This window comes from Rhinichthys klamathensis, unplaced genomic scaffold (genome assembly GCF_029890125.1).
Source record: "Rhinichthys klamathensis goyatoka isolate OS25496 unplaced genomic scaffold, OSU_Roscu_1.1 h1tg000599l_1, whole genome shotgun sequence".
Taxonomy (NCBI): domain Eukaryota; kingdom Metazoa; phylum Chordata; class Actinopteri; order Cypriniformes; family Leuciscidae; genus Rhinichthys; species Rhinichthys klamathensis.
This window is the reverse complement of record NW_026607054.1, coordinates 745,001-763,919: the sequence shown is the minus strand read 5'-3', so window position 1 is coordinate 763,919 and position 18,919 is coordinate 745,001. Positions and strand designations below refer to the sequence as shown.

Here is an 18,919-nt window from a genome sequence, read left to right as displayed (position 1 = left end):
ATGTTCTCAAAATGAACATAACAGCAAAGAGAAAAACAGGGTTTGTAACTCTTCCCGCTTCCAATTTCATCCGAATAAAATACACAATAATAACAACACAAAACCTGTTGAGATATAGGCTGCACATCCCTAGTATGATAGTGACAGTACACTCGTCACAGAGCATTCACTCAATAATCATGTGTGTGGACGGCACAGCAGTTCCCATCTTTCCCTCATTGAAGGATTGCTGACTCATGAGCGGTGATAAACAGATAATGGCTACTTCCCTGAAATTCCTTCTCTCATTCCCAACTGTTTACAAGTCATGTGTTTGGCCTAGAGACCACATTCCCACAAAACTCACTCAGACACTGACTCACAAACAGTCTAATAGCTTACTACATTACTGTATGTTACCGTTAATGTTTATTACTAAATATTTATTAAACCTTTGTGAATAACTCAATGAGGCACTGGAATGAAATGCACTGAATTCCAGATGGAAAGTGCTCTCAACCGGTGTCCTAACCAGCCATGAGTGACATTTAAGTGACACGTTTGACCAAAACTGTGCTCCTTATTATGAGTTAAACATCAAACATGGACAAGTGATTCAGAAGCAGAGACTGTGACAAATCCCACAACACATGCCGTCTGAAGGAGCATCAGGGAACTCATAAAAACACAAGCTATGCTGCGTGTTCACCATTAGTTGTATGCATTTCATCGATGAAGAGTGATCAGTGAGCGAGTGGCCAGAAATCGAGCACACTTTCACACACTGATTTGATTGGCTGTGTCCAGCATTTTCATATTTAGTTTGCAATCTTGTCATATTGCGCCTGGTTAAGACAGTGTAACATCTTTCACAAGTTCGTCTGCCCATCCAGCTTGAGGAGTGGTTACGGACAGAGGAAGAGTTTACCTGAGTCAGGAGACGACAGCTAACATCAGCTTTACAGACTTTTAACATCATTTCAGCTCAAAACTCATTTTGATATTTGAATGCCTTCAGTCTGTGATCCGATGTGGATTCTGATCACCGTATAAGGGAGAAATATTTATACGTGATGCAAAAGACTAGTTCCCAAACCATTACCATAGTAAACATGGTAAATATGACCGCTTGAAGAAATCAGACAGATCATAAAGGCTATCATAATCATGTTTTTATTTTATCTGTCAGAATGTCTCGTCTCTTTATACCGGACTGTCTGATATCCATATTTAGCTCTGCATGTGTCATAAAATAAAGCAACTCCTGTTTTCCGGGAGCTTCTCTGTGTCTCTGACTGAAATATAACTCTACTGGGAGAGTGATAAAGCTCCTCAGGTCGTGTTTTTGGTGGAAAATGATCATTCTTTCTAAATGTGATAAACATACTCACCTGTGACTAAATAAGTACGTCTGTCATCTTTCTTTTGTGAAATAACGGTATACCACTTTATTTCTGTGTGACTAATGTGCAATCTTGACACAAGTTAACTCATTAGGACAAATGTGTCACTTTTTACTGTAAACCTGTGGTGAAACATCAGCGCTTGGGTTTTAAATCTTCAAGTAAACAACAAAAATGCCAGCAAACGGTCACTTTTATCATGTTTTTTTTTTTTTATCATTTTGCTAGTTTCCAGTGATTTCTTTCTGATTAGCTTTCTGATAAAACTTCCGCTTGTTGGTGAAGTGATGTGTGTGTGTGACGTTGATCCAGAGAGGTGTGTTACGGGCGGGCTTTAGTGTCTATTGTCTATAGTCTCTAGACTGCGGCTTATATACGGTCGTAGTGATGATTGACAGAACTGGGTGATTAGGAACTTCATATATATTACTCACTTACATTGAAAGAATAAAACCACAGGGGGAATGAACTGACCTGTTGTTTCGGGTGATTCCTGAACCTCTCCTTCTCTCTCCTCAAGGTCATCACATCTTCAGGGGTCGACATGTTCCTGACGGGAGAAAGTTCTCGTGGATCCTGTTCTCCGGCGGCCAGAAGAGCCTGGTGTCTGATGGGAAGGGGAGGGAGGGGGTTACGGCATACGGTAAACCATTACTTAAATAGAAGCAGACACAAACACCAAATACAGTAAACACACACACACACACACACACAACGAGAACACAGCAGGAGCGTTTCGGTGATAACTCACAGTCCCCCGCTCTCTTCCTGTGATCGGAAGAATTGAGGCTGTGCATGGTGCACAATTATACCCAAACGGTCCGGCAGGGAATCTTAACAAACCGCTGCCATTAGACTTCTCAAAACATATCCCTCTCTCACACACACACACACACACACACACACACACACACACACACACACACACACACACAAACACACACACAGAGAGAGAGAGAGAGAGAGAGAGAGAGAGAGAGAGAGAGAGAGAGAGAGAGAGAGAGAGAGAGAGAGAGAGAGAGAGAGAGAGAGAACTATTGTTTGACGCAACCGCAACAACTGTAATTATTCTGCAGGTATTAAGCCACTTTTCCTTTGTAGGCTATTGTTTACATATTTTTCTCTTATTTTTGTTTGTATACATTTTGCCACGCATATTCAAAGGCATTGTTTTGATCACAATCTCTTTCCCAGAGCACAAATGAGTTCACTTTATTTATTAGACCAGGTTTGTTTTTTAGGTATCTGGGAGTCATTAGCGTGAGCTGTAATGAGGAGAAGTGTTCAGAGGAGAGGGAAGGAGAACAGCACATGCGGACTTAAAGGAATAGTTCACTTAAAAATGAAAATTCTGTCATCATTTACTCACCGTCAAGTTGTTTCAAACCTGTATGAGTTTCTTTCTTCTGCTGAAAACAAAAGAAGTTATTTTGAAGAGCGTCGGTAACTGAAAAGTAGATGGACCCCATTGACTTCCATAGTAAGAAAAAAAATACTGTGGAAATCAATGGGTCTAGTTAACTGTCTGGTTACCAACATTCTTCAAAATATCCTCCTTTGTGTTCAACAGAAGAAAGAAACTCATACAGATTTGAAACAACTTGAGGGCGAGAAAATGATGCCAGAAATGTCATTTCTAAGTGAACTATTCCTTTAACAGCAGTTTTTGTCAGTGTAATTCGGTTGGGAGCTACTTAAAAAAGTAGTTTGAATTCACATTCGCAACAATGCCAAACACGCTTATGTCTATTGTGTAAGATAAAAGTAATGTGCAAGTTTAGACACCACGTATCAAATAAAAGAAGTGATTATCGACTGGTTCCAATCTGTGGCTGATCAGTTTTTACAAGACTCTCCGGCCCAGACCCAAAACAGTGATGGACAAGAATTTTTACCAAAAATTTACACAAAAAAAGTTTATATTAAAAGTAAATATTTCTCCCTACTTGATATGAACATAAAAAGGCTAGATCAGATGTTTTAACAGGCTATTTATTTTACATTTAGACACGCTTGTGTTCGGTACACTGAAGGCCTTGGGTCTGAGGAACACACTGGAGGTTCAGGTTTATCTCTTCAGAAAAGTGCGGACCATTTTTATATTTTACTTTAGTACATAATCTAATAATCAAAACTCTCATCATGAGGACAAAACAAAGTTAACTAGTAATTTAAAAGTTTTTCTTTCCCTGCCAACTCTAAATAATTTTCCAAATTCTAACATTGTTTATTATGAAATGCTCTTTATATGCTGAGTAATAATGCTGAATGTATGAAAGACACATCTAAAGACGCCACACATTAACTTAGTCTCGGGTTTAGTTGAACGGTCGGAGTCATCTGGGTCATTTGTAGTCATTTTCATTTTCTGCAGTGTTTTAGCGAAAGTGTGTATTTTGCTGTCCACCTGTTTCTGCTTCTGTTGAAATTAATCTTGTAGCTTTTTACCAGAACCATGAGGCGCTGCTCAAATAAAGAACACACACTTATGGAAGGAAAGGTTGCACAGGAATCAGAGGAACATGAACACTGACGGGTCAGCGCTGTTGAAAGAGAGGTCAGAGGAACATGAACACTGACGGGTCAGCGCTGTTGAAAGAGAGGTCAGAGGAACATGAACACTGACGGGTCAGCGCTGTTGAAAGAGAGGTCAGAGGAACATGAACACTGACGGGTCAGCGCTGTTGAAAGAGAGGTCAGAGGAACATGAACACTGACGGGTCAGCGCTGTTGAAAGAGAGGTCAGAGGAACATGAACACTGACGGGTCAGTGCTGTTGAAAGAGAGGTCAGAGGAACATGAACACTGACGGGTCAGCGCTGTTGAAAGAGAGGTCAGAGGAACATGAACACTGACGGGTCAGCGCTGTTGAAAGAGAGGTCAGAGGAACATGAACACTGACGGGTCAGTGCTGTTGAAAGAGAGGTCAGAGGAACATGAACACTGACGGGTCAGCGCTGTTGAAAGAGAGGTCAGAGGAACATGAACACTGACGGGTCAGCGCTGTTGAAGACAGGGTTCCTTTGCTCACTTTAACCGCAGGATCTCTGCGAGCTGTTGACTGTGGTCGTCTCGTAACCGGCTCAGCTCAGCGTCGTGTGCAGAAAGAGTGTTCTGTGTAGAAGACAGCCGCTGCCGTGTGGCGTCCAGCTCTCTCCTGGTGTTGTCCAGAGCCGCCATCAAACCCTCCAACTATGAGAAGAAGATTATATATATACACACAGCTGTTTATCACACAATATCCATGTAAATCCTTCAGTATTCATCACTGTTGTTCTGACAGAAGACTGGTCAGTGTGAACTACACTTTCCCCATTGCAGAAATCCCCAACCCTGGGGAATGCCAGGAAAGCTCTGCTAAAGACCCGGATAAGGAATCCATACTAAGATATACACATATCTTAAAAATAGTCTTAAATCTACAACTCAATAAACTTTATCTATTCCAAGATAAACTGGGTGTGAATAAATCAGCAATATAAAGCCACGTTTCTGAGGACAGTTATAATGTGAGAACTGAACGAGGACTCGTACCTGTGTGTGAGTGTTGGGAACGAGGACTCGTACCTGTGTGTGAGGGTTGGGAACGAGACTCGTACCTGTGTGTGAGTGTTGGGAACAAGGACTGTGTGTGAGTGTTGGGAACGAGGACTCGTACCTGTGTGTGAGTGCTGGGATTGAGGACCCGTACCTGTGTGTGAGTGTTGGGAACGAGGACTCGTACCTGTGTGTGAGGGTTGGGAACGAGGACTCGTACCTGTGTGTGAGTGTTGGGAACGAGGACTCGTACCTGTGTGTGAGTGTTGGGAACGAGGACTCGTACCTGTGTGTGAGTGTTGTGAACGAGGACTTTGTGTGAGTGTTGGGAACGAGGACTGTGTGTGAGTGTTGGGAACGAGGACTCGTACCTGTGTGTGAGTGCTGGGATTGAGGACTCGTACCTGTGTGTGAGTGTTGGGAACGAGGACTCGTACCTGTGTGTGAGTGTTGTGAACGAGGACTTTGTGTGAGTGTTGTGAACGAGGACTGTGTGTGAGTGTTGGGAACGAGGACTCATACCTGTGTGTGAGTGTTGGGAATGAGGACTCGTACCTGTGTGTGAGTGTTGGGAATGAGGACTCGTACCTGTGTGTGAGTGTTGGGAACGAGGACTCGTACCTGTGTGTGAGTGTTGTGAACGAGGACTTTGTGTGAGTGTTGGGAACGAGGACTCGTACCTGTGTGTGAGTGTTGGGAACGAGGACTGTGTGTGAGTGTTGGGAAAGAGGACTTGTACCTGTGTGTGAGTGTTGGGAACGAGGACTCGTACCTGTGTGTGAGTGTTGGGAACGAGGACTGTGTGTGAGTGTTGGGAAAGAGGACTTGTACCTGTGTGTGAGTGTTGGGAACGAGGACTGTGTGTGAGTGCTGGGATTGAGGACTCGTACCTGTGTGTGAGTGTTGGGAACGAGGACTCGTACCTGTGTGTGAGTGTTGGGAACGAGGACTCGTACCTGTGTGTGAGTGTTGGGAACGAGGACTCGTACCTGTGTGTGAGTGTTGGGAACGAGGACTCGTACCTGTGTGTGAGTGTTGTGAACGAGGACTTTGTGTGAGTGTTGGGAACGAGGACTGTGTGTGAGTGTTGGGAACGAGGACTCGTACCTGTGTGTGAGTGCTGGGATTGAGGACTCGTACCTGTGTGTGAGTGTTGGGAACGAGGACTCGTACCTGTGTGTGAGTGTTGGGAACGTGGACTCGTACCTGTGTGTGAGTGTTGGGAACGAGGACTAGTACCTGTGTGTGAGTGTTGGGAACGAGGACTCGTACCTGTGTGTGAGTGTTGGGAACAAGGACTGTGTGTGAGTGTTGGGAACGAGGACTCGTACCTGTGTGTGAGTGCTGGGATTGAGGACTCGTACCTGTGTGTGAGTGTTGGGAACGAGGACTCGTACCTGTGTGTGAGTGTTGGGAACGAGGACTCGTACCTGTGTGTGAGTGTTGGGAACGAGGACTCGTACCTGTGTGTGAGTGTTGGGAACGAGGACTCGTACCTGTGTGTGAGTGTTGGGAATGAGGACTCGTACCTGTGTGTGAGTGTTGGGAATGAGGACTCGTACCTGTGTGTGAGTGTTGGGAACGAGGACTCGTACCTGTGTGTGAGTGTTGGGAACGAGGACTCGTACCTGTGTGTGAGTGTTGTGAACGAGGACTTTGTGTGAGTGTTGGGAACGAGGACTCGTACCTGTGTGTGAGTGTTGGGAACGAGGACTGTGTGTGAGTGTTGGGAAAGAGGACTTGTACCTGTGTGTGAGTGTTGGGAACGAGGACTCTTACCTGTGTGTGAGTGTTGGGAACGAGGACTGTGTGTGAGGGTTGGGAACGAGGACTCGTACCTGTGTGTGAGTGTTGGGAACGAGGACTTGTACCTGTGTGTGAGTGTTGGGAACGAGGACTCGTACCTGTTTGTGAGTGTTGGGAACGAGGACTGTGTGTGAGTCTTGGGAACGAGGAATCGTACCTGTGTGTGAGTGTTGGGAACGAGGACTCGTACCTGTGTGTGAGTGTTGGGAACGAGGACTGTGTGTGAGTGTTGGGAACGAGGACTCGTACCTGTGTGTGAGGGTTGGGAACGAGGACTCGTACCTGTGTGTGAGGGTTGGGAACGAGGACTCGTACCTGTGTGTGAGGGTTGGGAACGAGGACTCGTACCTGTGTGTGAGGGTTGGGAACGAGGACTCGTACCTGTGTGTGAGTGTTGGGAACGAGGACTCGTACCTGTGTGTGAGGGTTGGGAACGAGGACTCGTACCTGTGTGTGAGTGTTGGGAGTCACTTCTCCGGCTTGGCCCGGGTTCACAGACGGATTCTGGTTCTTCTCCTTCACTTGTCTGCAACACAACACAGTGTATTTCAGCTTTATTTTCAGTTTTATAGGTGTTTGTATCACATGGTTTGGTTGCCACTGTTGCGGATGAGGAGTTGAACAAAACTCGAACTGAATTGAGCTGAATAATGAAAGTCTTCTTCTATTTTTTTTACTTATAACTGATGTTTCTATCCATTAGTTTTCTTCTTCTTCTTGACAGATAGATGACAGCCTCAACAATACTAATATCAATTCATGAGTTCACACTTACATATAATTAGAGTGGATAAGATTTAATGCGTATTCGGCGTGCTGCCGGAGGGAGGGCTCCAAGCTCGGAGTTTTTCCCGAACCCAGAGTACTCCCCTCTATGTAAGTGTTTAGGACTAGAACTGTGGAGAAGGGGTGGTGGAGGGATGCTGCTAAACTATCAATGGAGTGAGGTGAGATTGCTGAATCTATCCATACACCTCTTATCATTGATTGCTGAGTGCTCTCCACTCGTGTTAATTAACTGAACGTGCTCCTCCCGAACTTTGTTAATACAACATCATTTTTGGAGTCTCCATCTCGATCGCTGTAGTGCCACCAACTGTCCAAATTTGTACTTATGTTTATGCTAATAGCATTTGAACTGTAAGGGCTAGAAACAAAATTATTTTTCCTTGATTCCTTGGCTCATGACGATTCGATTCATGAACATTTTCCCACATTTTGAACTTTCCGAAAAACCTAGACGGTTCATCCGATTTTCACCAAAATTGGCTCAAATCATCTTCAGACTGCGCTTTACAGTTAAGTGGAATCCGTATGTGTGTTTGGATGGAAACTAGTTATTTTACTTTACAGTTTTAAATATGGATATTGTTCTTACACAAATGCATGGCTTCGCTTCAGAAGGCCTTTATTCTGCACTTTTATCATGGATAGATGCGCTTGCACATTTATCATGGATAGATGCACTTTTATCATGGATAGATGCACTTTTATGATGGATAGATGTACTTTTATCATGGATAGATGCACTTTTATGATGGATAGATGCACTTTTATCATGGATAGATGCACTTTTATCATGGATATATGCACTTTTATGATGGATAGATGCACTTTTATGATGGACAGATGCACTTTTATGATGGATAGATGCACTTTTATCATGGATAGATGCACTTTTATCATGGATAGATGCACTTTTATGATGGATAGATGCACTTTTATGATGGACAGATGCACTTTTATGATGGATAGATGCACTTTTATGGACTTCAAAACAGAAACAGCCATTCACTGCCATTATAAAGCTTGGAAGAGCCAGGACATTTTTTTTAATGTTACTCCGATTGTATTCGTCTGAAAGAAGAATGCCATATACACCTAGGATGACTTGAGGGTGAGTAAATCATGGGCTAATTTTCATTGTTGGGTGACCTATCCCTCTAAACTCGAGGAGTTATGGTTGTCATGTACCTCTCCAGCTGGAGGATTCTCTTATCCTGCTCCAGGCGTTCAGACTGCAGGTCCCGCAGGAGAGCCAGCACTCGCTGCACTTCAGCATTACACTTCTCCTCCTCCTCTTTATGACGGACCGCTTCCGTCTGGAGAACCTGCACTCGCTCCGACAGCTCCGGGTTCCAGCGAGCAACACACTCTGCTTCACACACCTTCACTCCAGTCAAACAAACACAACAGAGTCAATATCAGAAATATTCTGAAAACCACTAGATTCAGGAATTGCATTGACTGACATACAAACCACAGGCAGAGTGATCTAATAATGGAATTTTTGTTAAAAAGTACTAAATTTAAAAAAGAAATATCACTAGAAAGAACATGCCATTCTGTTCCATCTGTGCCAATTCTGGGTGGTTCATATTACCCCTAATTTTATAAGGTCTAAATTTATCTTTACACTTCGAAATTAAAAATCTAATATTTACTCCACAAATCTAAAAACATTAATGAGCCCACAAAGCCATGATTAACAGACCCACAAAACGTGATATTCAACATAACACTATGTCACAGATCACTAAATTAGATCAATTAAACTCAAAACTGTTTTGAGTTTACACAACATAGTTATTGTTAACATTTAATGCGTTTTGGCCATTCATTTACACAACAATAGCGTTTTGAGGGCCTGAAAACGCAAACTTTTGAAACGGGTTTCAAAGTGCACGTTTTTGAAAACGATACTGTTATCGTCTCTGTGTAAACTACAAAAACATGAATTTGTGAAAGCGGTGACATCATGTGTGTTATGTCTACAGGCCCGTAGTGTTTCTTTACTCAGTGACATCGCCACCTACTGGCCTGACAGCAGAATACAGCGCTTTAACCGTTCTCACGGGCCCGTGTGAACGAGGATCATTTTGACAAAAGTTGTCGCCTGTACGCAAAAAACACATCCGTTTCTAGTACATCGCCGTCGTGTAAACGTACCCTAAATCGTACAAATGTTGGCATTCAGATAAAATTACAAAATAAACAAAAGTGTTTAATTTACTAATAGAAAAATAAAATCTTACCGTCATGAATGCTTGTTTAGATATTCTATCATAAAGTACAGTTGTACAATTGTAATGTTGTTTGTTCACATAATCAAAAATTATGCTATGAGTTATGAGTGGGTTGCGTACCATATCTATAAATAAAGGCTTTGGATGTGGAACAAACACAGACACTGATTAAAATTCAACCAACCAAAATCATACTTTATGTTTTTGACGATAGTGACTTTCTTTTTTCTTAGTTTGAACATGATGTTCCTCATAACTGCAACAAAGCAATAAATCCCATCCAGTATATCTGCAGAGGCCTGTGGGCTATATCCCATTATTTGCGCTGGCTTCTGTTGATCGGCGAGCAGATACTGTTATTAGCGCTGTAAAGTCTTGGGATGTTTATGAATGCTCCTCTTGTGAAACCACCACTACATGTGGCATCAAGACAAGAAGCAGGAAGGTATAATTATCCTAGATGGATGTCTGTTTACTCAAGAGAATAAAGAAACATTCTCATAAACTTTGATTGCCTCGACATGATGAACAAAAAGGGATAGCGGGGAGATGAGGACACATTTAGTGTCAGAGACTGTTGGAGTACAGAATTGCTGAAGGAAATATCCAGCTCACCCAGGGACGGTGACACCGAGGGGTCTCTAACAATGAATCGCACCCACTGACGGTGTTCATTAATAGCACATATTTGTTTTATAACCCAATTCGCAAAAGTAATTATGCAAATTAGGCCCAAAAATTGGGTGTGGAACTAAGAAGCAGCAACAATTTGGCCACCTAAAACTCTGCCATTTTTGCAGAAAGAGAGAGGAACAGAAGCACTTAAATTAATATCTGATATTATCTTGGATATTAGGCAGATTGAGCGTATGTTTACACGACAACGATGTGCTTCTCCGGTGCTCTTCGCGTGTCAATTTTTCGAGCACCAGAGACCGGAGAAGTTTTTCCTTTGAGTTTTCCGCGTACTGACGACATCATTGTCAAAACGATCCCCATTCAAAATGACTAAAAACGCTGTTTTCTGCTGCCAGGCCAGTAGATGGCGATGAAACACTAAAGACTGAACACGTAATACGCATGTGCATGACATCATCGTCTTTAGAGATTCGTGTTTTTGTTGTTTACACGGAGACCGTTTTCAAAAACTTGCACTTTGAAACTCGTTTTCAAAACGAGTTTTCAGGCGCCCAAAACACCGCTGTCGTGTAAACGAAAGGCCAAAACGCATACAAAGTTTTATGTTTTTAGTTGAAACGGTGTCGTGTAAACAGCCCCTTAGACTAACGTGCATGCAGCAATCCCATTGGCTGCTGTTTCATCAAATCACTTTGTCTAAACGCATACGGCATGATTAAAACTAATGAGCCGCAGTTGGCCAGGCATTAGTGAGTGGTTGACTATACAATCAACCAGAAGGAAGATGTGAGCCAAGAGTCATCACTGACTTAAAGCAACTATATGCAGATTGTTTTTTACCTTGATTAATAAGGAGAATAGCTTGAATGACTCTCACCTGGACCTTTCCTTTTTTACGTCTCTAGGTTTCATTTACAGGGTTTCTGATTATGTTCACCTGTGTCTTGTTTAGTTGCATTTCTAGCCCTGTATTTCAGTTCATCTCTCTCTCCACGACCAAAAACATTACAACCTGAGCCATTGTGCGATTTAACTGGATTGCAGGTTTTTGGACTGAAATTCGGAGAGCAAAATTGATGCAACTCTTTTCCTCTGGTGTTTCTCCGCACGTACTGTACCTCTTTCTCTGAAAGACGCTCTTGTAGGGAGGCGAGTTTGCTTTTCAGTTCCTTATTTTCATTCTTATGCATTTCTGCCTCTTCTATCTGTCACAGAAGATAAAGTAGTGGTTAGTCATTTGCATACAGTAAATATTGTTTGGTTTTTTTGGTCCACTTCTACCACATTTCCACCAAAAAAGAACTGGTTCGGAGCTGGTGCCGGTTCAAAGTTGGTTCAACTTGCGAACCTTCTCAGAACCGGTTTGTTTTTCCACTGACTAAGAGCCCAGCGAACGCCGTCGTTACGTCACTGTGTGCGTCGCCATACGTCTTAGCTTTCCCATTCCCGCCGTGTTGTTGGTCACAGTAACCCCCCCCCCCCCCCAGCCCGCGACGTAAGCATGACGTGGTGAAAGAACGGTTCTAGTCCAGCAAAGAGCTGGTGCCGCTTTGGAACCAATTTTCCTGGCCGAGAACCGGTTCTTTGGCTGTCACACAGACACACAGACACACAGTTTGTGTTGTCACACAAACACACAGAACTGGTTCGCGAGTAGGCACCGGCTCCGAACCGGCTCTAGAAATGCTTTGGTGGAAAAGGGGTATTCTAGAACAAAGATGGTGCTTCAGTGCAGTTTTATTTTCTTAAAGCTTCTCTGGGCAGGGGTGTCCACTCCGTCTCCTGGAGAGACATGACCACAGACTTTAGCTCCAGCCTAATGAAGCTCATGTCTTCAGGATCTCTAGAAACTCCCGGCAGGTTTGTCAGAGATGAACTCTTCAGGCAAGTGTGTAAGTGTGTGTGTTTGGAGCTGAACGCGAGCACCTTCTCCGAGAGAGCCTCCTCCAGTGTAATGAGAGCGGTGTCGGTGTTGCTGGAGTCGTTCTGCAGAGACGTCACTCGGTTCCCCAGACTCTCCAGCTGCTTCTCCCGGTCCTTCAGCTGCTCCTGCAGGTTCTCAGACTGACACACACACAGACTTCATCACTGTGAACAATTCATTTGCCAAGTAATTATGAGGAGAAATACTTAACATAAACCTAGCATGGGCCGAATTTAAAAAATAAATACAACTACTACTAATAATAATAATGCATTTCCAGGAATTGGTTACATCACTTCAGTTACGGCTTCAGCAAAGATGCAGTGTGTATGTTTCTGCAACTAACGGCTGATAATCTTCATTGATATATATTTATATACACTCACCTAAAGGATTATTAGGAACACCATACTAATACTGTGTTTGACCCCCTTTCGCCTTCAGAACTGCCTTATTTCTACGTGGCATTGATTCAACAAGGTGCTGAAAGCATTCTTTAGAAATGTTGGCCCATATTGATAGGATAGCATCTTGCAGTTGATGGAGATTTGTGGGATGCACATCCAGGGCACGAAGCTCCCGTTCCACCACATCCCAAATATGCTCTATTGGGTTGAGATCTAGTGACTGTGGGGGCCATTTTAGTACAGTGAACTCATTGTCATGTTCAAGAAACCAATTTGAAATGATTCGAGCTTTGTGACATGGTGCATTATCCTGCTGGAAGTAGCCATCAGAGGATGGGTACATGGTGGCCATAAAGGGATGGACATGGTCAGAAACAATGCTCAGGTAGGCCGTGGCATTTAAACGATGCCCAATTGGCACTAAGGGGCCTAAAGTGTGCCAAGAAAACATCCCCCACACCATTACACCACCACCACCAGCCTGCACAGTGGTAACAAGGCATGATGGATCCATGTTCTCATTCTGTTTACGCCAAATTCTGACTCTACCATCTGAATGTCTCAACAGAAATCGAGACTCATCAGACCAGGCAACATTTTTCCAGTCTTCAACTGTCCAATTTTGGTGAGCTCTTGCAAATTGTAGCCTCTTTTTCCTATTTGTAGTGGAGATGAGTGGTACCCGGTGGGGTCTTCTGCTGTTGTAGCCCATCCGCCTCAAGGTTGTGCGTGTTGTGGCTTCACAAATGCTTTGCTGCATACCTCGGTTGTAACGAGTGGTTATTTCAAAGTTGCTCTTCTATCAGCTTAAATCAGTCGGCCCATTCTCCTCTGACCTCTTGCATCAACAAGGCATTTTCGCCCACAGGACTGCCGCATACTGGATGTTTTTCCCTTTTCACACCATTCTTTGTAAACCCTAGAAATGGTTGTGCGTGAAAATCCCAGTAACTGAGCAGATTGTGAAATACTCAGACCGGCCCGTCTGGCACCAACAACCATGCCACGCTCAAAATTGCTTAAATCACCTCTCTTTCTGACATTCAGTTTGGAGTTCAGGAGATTGTCTTGACCAGGACCACACCCCTAAATGCATTGAAGCAACTGCCATGTGATTGGTTGATTAGATAATTGCATTAATGAGAAATTGAACAGGTGTTCCTAATAATCCTTTAGGTGAGTGTATATATATATTTTTAACCCTCTGGTGCTCTTCACGTGTCGGTCAAAAATTACTGACTTTTTGTCATTTCAAAGAAATGAATGTACTATATTACATTCTTTTTTTATTTAATATTTTGTATTTTTAGGGGATTTTATTGTACTAAATTATATTTACGCTGTATTTATAATCAATTTATTAACTTTTTTTAGCATAGACCTGAAAATTAAATTGGAGTAATTCAATTACACTGTGGTAAATCTTGAATGCTTTGGATCACAGACTGAAGTTTGATCTCTTTTAAAAAACGAGACTCGGCAGATTATTGCTGAAGTGAAAAAGTTGGAAAAAAGTGAACTTAAAAAAAGTTACAGAATTTTACGTTTATTGTTATGAAAAATGCACAAAAATACTGTTTTAAATTTTTATATGAAATATGTATTTTCAAAAACATGTTTTACTCAAAAAAAAAAACCCATCAAAGCCATAAATCTTAACAAGTTGTGTTCAAAATTTAAGCTTGATATCTCGATGTTGTTCGGCTGCAGTACCAAACGCTTCCACTAGAGGAAACTCGTCTGCCATTCATTTCCAATGCGCTCATTTCTGTCCGCGAGGAACACAAGTGTGACTATTGTTATCAGGACCATTTAACCTTTTCGAATCATGTCCATTATATACTGTATATATATTTTGTGTGTTCATGCAGAGCAAAAGCCTTCTCAGCCTCCCCAAACCACCAACACCTCGGTATGTGCTGAATATGATTGACATATGTGTGGCCTTCGTCAGCTTGCTTTGACTTGTTTGTTTTACATTTCAGAAAAGTAATATTAGGTGTGTGATCTTTTGAATTTTGATTAAACTAAACTTAATTTGCTGTGCTTATCCAGTTGATTTGTGCAATGTATTTGAATTGACAAAATAAGCAAAAACTTATCTCAACTAACTTATTTGAGTTAGTAAAACTCAAAAAAGCCCATGCAAAAAAATAATAATGAGTTGATATTTGATTTGAAGTGGATTGGGTGATAAAAAGAGTGAATAAAAGCATTTCTCTTACACCATGCCGGATACGTTTACAGCTCTGTGTATCGTGTATTCAGATTAACTACGAGTTTCTGATCTGTGTGTGTCCACTGCAACTGTCTCTAGGCAAGATATGCTCCAGATTTCCATGTGAATTTGGCTGTAATTGGGAGCATCTGTGGGACTGTGAGAGAATCGCTGCATTGGTGTGTGTTTAAACAAGACTCTCTCTGTGCGGCTCTAAACTCAGAACATTTGTGCTCTAAATTGAGAGAGTTTGGCTCCAATTACATATGCAGATACACCACTGAAACCGCCACAGGGGTCGAGGCGATGACCGGTCGAAGCCGCCTCAATTTGTAGCACATCCTCACAAGTCACTTTCAGAAGTTTGAAGCATTATTGAGACGGAAATGTAGATTAAGTCTTCATATTTAGTGTCAACATCACAGGATCATATCTGAGACATATCTTCTTGTCACCAACATGCACAGGTGATATATGCTGGACAGGTCATCGTCTGATACAGTCAGTTTCTTCAACACCAGACTGACAATACAGTGTATAGTCAGTTTAATCTAAAATCCAACATACAGTCTGGAAAATGTTTTTCTAAACCTCTTAAAAGATTATCTGTTACTCGGTTTGAGACTGTGTGTTTAGTGTGTTTTTAACACATTATCTGGAATTCAGCAACACCACTTTTGCTATTTTTTTTGCCAAACCATTGACCAAGTAAAGAAAGAGATGCAGTTGTGGGCGGGGTCTGTGCTAATAGGGAGGAGTTTATCAGCAGTTGTGGGCGGAGTCTGTGCTAATAGGGAGGAGTTTGTCAGCAGTTGTGGGCGGGGTCTGTGCTAATAGGGAGGAGTTTGTCAGCAGTTGTGGGAGGGGTCTGTGCTAATAGGGAGGAGTTTGTCAGCAGTTGTGGGCGGGGTCTGTGCTAATAGGAAGGAGTTTATCACCAGTTGTGGGCGGGGTCTGTGCTAATAGGGAGGAGTTTGTCAGCAGTTGTGGGAGGGGTCTGTGCTAATAGGGAGGAGTTTGTCAGCAGTTGTGGGAGGGGTCTGTGCTAATAGGGAGGAGTTTATCAGCAGTTGTGGGCGGAGTCTGTGCTAATAGGGAGGAGTTTGTCAGCAGTTGTGGGAGGGGTCTGTGCTAATAGGGAGGAGTTTGTCAGCAGTTGTGGGCGGGGTCTGTGCTAATAGGGAGGAGTTTGTCAGCAGTTGTGGGCGGGGTCTGTGCTAATAGGGAGGAGTTTGTCAGCAGTTGTGGGCGGGGTCTGTGCTAATAGGGAGGAGTTTGTCAGCAGTTGTGGGCGGGGTCTGTGCTAATAGGGAGGAGTTTGTCAGCAGTTGTGGGAGGGGTCTGTGCTAATAGGGAGGAGTTTGTCAGCAGTTGTGGGCGGGGTCTGTGCTAATAGGGAGGAGTTTGTCAGCAGTTGTGGGAGGGGTCTGTGCTAATAGGGAGGAGTTTGTCAGCAGTTGTGGGAGGGGTCTGTGCTAATAGGGAGGAGTTTGTCAGCAGTTGTGGGTGGGGTCTGTGCTAATAGGGAGGAGTTTGTCAGCAGTTGTGGGCGGGGTATGTGCTAATAGGGAGGAGTTTGTCAGCAGTTGTGGGCGGGGTCTGTGCTAATAGGGAGGAGTTTGTCAGCAGTTGTGGGCGGGGTCTGTGCTAATAGGGAGGAGTTTGTCAGCAGTTGTGGGCGGGGTCTGTGCTAATAGGGAGGAGTTTGTCAGCAGTTGTAGGCGGCGCCTAAGCATATGTGACGTCACATTGCATAGAAACTGCAAACAGCTTATTTTGAGATACTGCTAATGATTTATGGGGATTTAAAAAAAGAGGAGTGGGAGGAAACATTTGCCCACAGCTGATTAGTATAGTATGTGGCTTTTACACACTTTGGTTCCTGTCTTGGTACTGTACTGTTGAATAAAGCATCCGTATGTAAAACTGCTGATCATCTGAATCGCAAGCTGAGGTTCTTCAACAGTCAGCTGTGCTTTTCGAACATGTCTTGTGTACCTTTTTCTGCAGGATGTGGATCTTCTTCTCCTTGACCTCCAGCATGTCCTTCAGGTCACATATCTCACTGTTCAGAGTTCCCTTCTCTTCGATCAGATCCTGGATCTGTTTGCTCTTTCTGTTGAGGAACGACTCTCTCTCCTCCAGACGCACACGCAGAGCGTCCACCTTCAGAAGCAAAGGCAATCCTCAATCATGGCTTTTATCTGTGGGCTTTTTGCTCCTTCTTTATTTGTCACTATTTTATAAAAGTCAACAGGGAATCATGGGCAGTGAAAGATGGAGCGAGTTTAACTCAAAACAAACCCAAATCTCCCACATCACCACAACATTGGGTAACACTTTATTTCGATAGTCCACTTTAGACATTCTACTTACTATAAGTAACTTTACAACTACATGTCAACTAACTCTCATTAGAGTATTAGTAGGCTGTTAGATTATGGTTAGGTGTTAGGAGAATAAGTCGACTTGTAGTTGGCAAGTTACTTATAGTTATAAGAATGTCTAAAGTGGACTATTGAAATAAAGGGCCCTATTTTAACGATCTGAAACGCAAGTGTCAAAGCGCAAAGAGCAAGTAACTTTGTGGGCGGATCCCGGCGCTGTTGCTATTTTCCCGGTGGGATAAATGCCTCTTGCGCCTGGCGCAAATCTAAAAGGGGTTGGTCTGAAGTAGCTTCATTATTCATAGGTGTGGTTTGGGCGTAACGTGAAATAAACCAATCAGAGCGTCATCTCACATTCCCTTTAAGAGCAGGCGCGCTTGTTCTAAAGCGGATTCCTATTATAACGGCGGCCACTGACTTTAGACTAGGTTTTTTCTGGTCAGTGGCGCAATTGTTTTATAGAACAGCAAAATAGCATGAGGGAAAGTTTGCGCCGGAACACGCCTCCTCTTTGCGCTGAACCGCCCCGGGGAGCGCAAGTGTATTTCTTAGTTAACCGACGTGTGTCTGTGGAGGGAAAAGCCCGCTTTGCGCGGGTGCAAAATAGGAATGATACATGCGTCAGTGTACAAAGTCATTTGCGCCGGGTGCAAGATAGGACCCAAAGTGTAACCCAACAGTGGAGCAACACTAACCCTCTTCTTCTGAAAGTTAATACAACAACACCATCTACCTTTCTCGTTCCCAGTTCTGTGAAGCTTATCAAATAAGAACAGTGATTTAGTTCTGTTATTCTCTATTATTTAAAGTGCCCTTATTATGTTTTAAGGACATGACCTTTCATGCAGTGTGTAATAGAGCTGGTTGTGAATGTTAAAGGTCTGCAATGATAAAAGAGCATGAAAAATAAAGTTATTGTCTCCTAAACGAAAGGAGTGATTCTGCACTGAAACGAGTCGTCAGTAATTCTACTTCCTGCTGAACCTGCGTAGGTTTCTAACTAATTTGCATAATTCCATCTTCTGGTGTTGATTGGCTGAGCAGCGTCTCTTAGCTCCGCCCTCAAACACTGTAGTGTATCTGAGACTGGGAGAGTTCGGTTCGTGTCGAGAAGACGCTGTTTTCTGAGATTGAGACGGTGAAACCCACGCCATCGTTACTGTTCGTATCACTGTGATCAAGAGCTGAGGTTCAGATATGATAATGAGCGTTCTGACCAATCACAGCAGAGCAGCTCTCAGAGAGGCGGGGCATAGAGAGACTGAATCTCCAATGGAAGCATTTCAGACACTGAGAGAAAGAGCTGAAGCTGCAGTGGAGATTATGAGGACATTAGTGTGTGTTTGATCATGGATGAATGTGAATCTATTGTAGGAGACGCCAAAACAACATTAGCGGCCTGTAAAATAGAATAATAATGGCACTTTAAGATGTTTCCTGGCCATTTTATAATCATAATAGACACCTATTCAAGTCTGATAAATATGCAGGTTACAGCATTTCAGACTATTAAAAATGCAGTGAGATGTGAGAGCTGAGGATCGGGTTACTCTGCACCTGAGAGGTTTACCGTTCGATTGTGAAAAACAAAAC

At 43.1% G+C, this 18,919-nt stretch overlaps 1 protein-coding gene across 1 annotated transcript in view; it reads right to left on the bottom strand.

Moving 5' to 3' along the window:
- Window positions 1-576: 576 nt before the first annotated feature.
- The window catches only part of LOC130075690 (ERC protein 2), a 20,921-nt gene continuing 2,578 nt past the window's right edge, over window positions 577-18,919 (bottom strand). The window contains exons 4-11 of the mRNA XM_056240433.1: window positions 16,938-17,105; window positions 12,317-12,454; window positions 11,509-11,595; window positions 8,700-8,893; window positions 7,173-7,251; window positions 4,414-4,574; window positions 1,857-1,989; window positions 577-636 (exon numbers count right to left, since the gene is read on the bottom strand). Of these exons, the coding sequence (XP_056096408.1) occupies window positions 577-636; window positions 1,857-1,989; window positions 4,414-4,574; window positions 7,173-7,251; window positions 8,700-8,893; window positions 11,509-11,595; window positions 12,317-12,454; window positions 16,938-17,105 (1,020 nt within the window). The remainder of the gene's footprint in view (window positions 637-1,856; window positions 1,990-4,413; window positions 4,575-7,172; window positions 7,252-8,699; window positions 8,894-11,508; window positions 11,596-12,316; window positions 12,455-16,937; window positions 17,106-18,919) is intronic.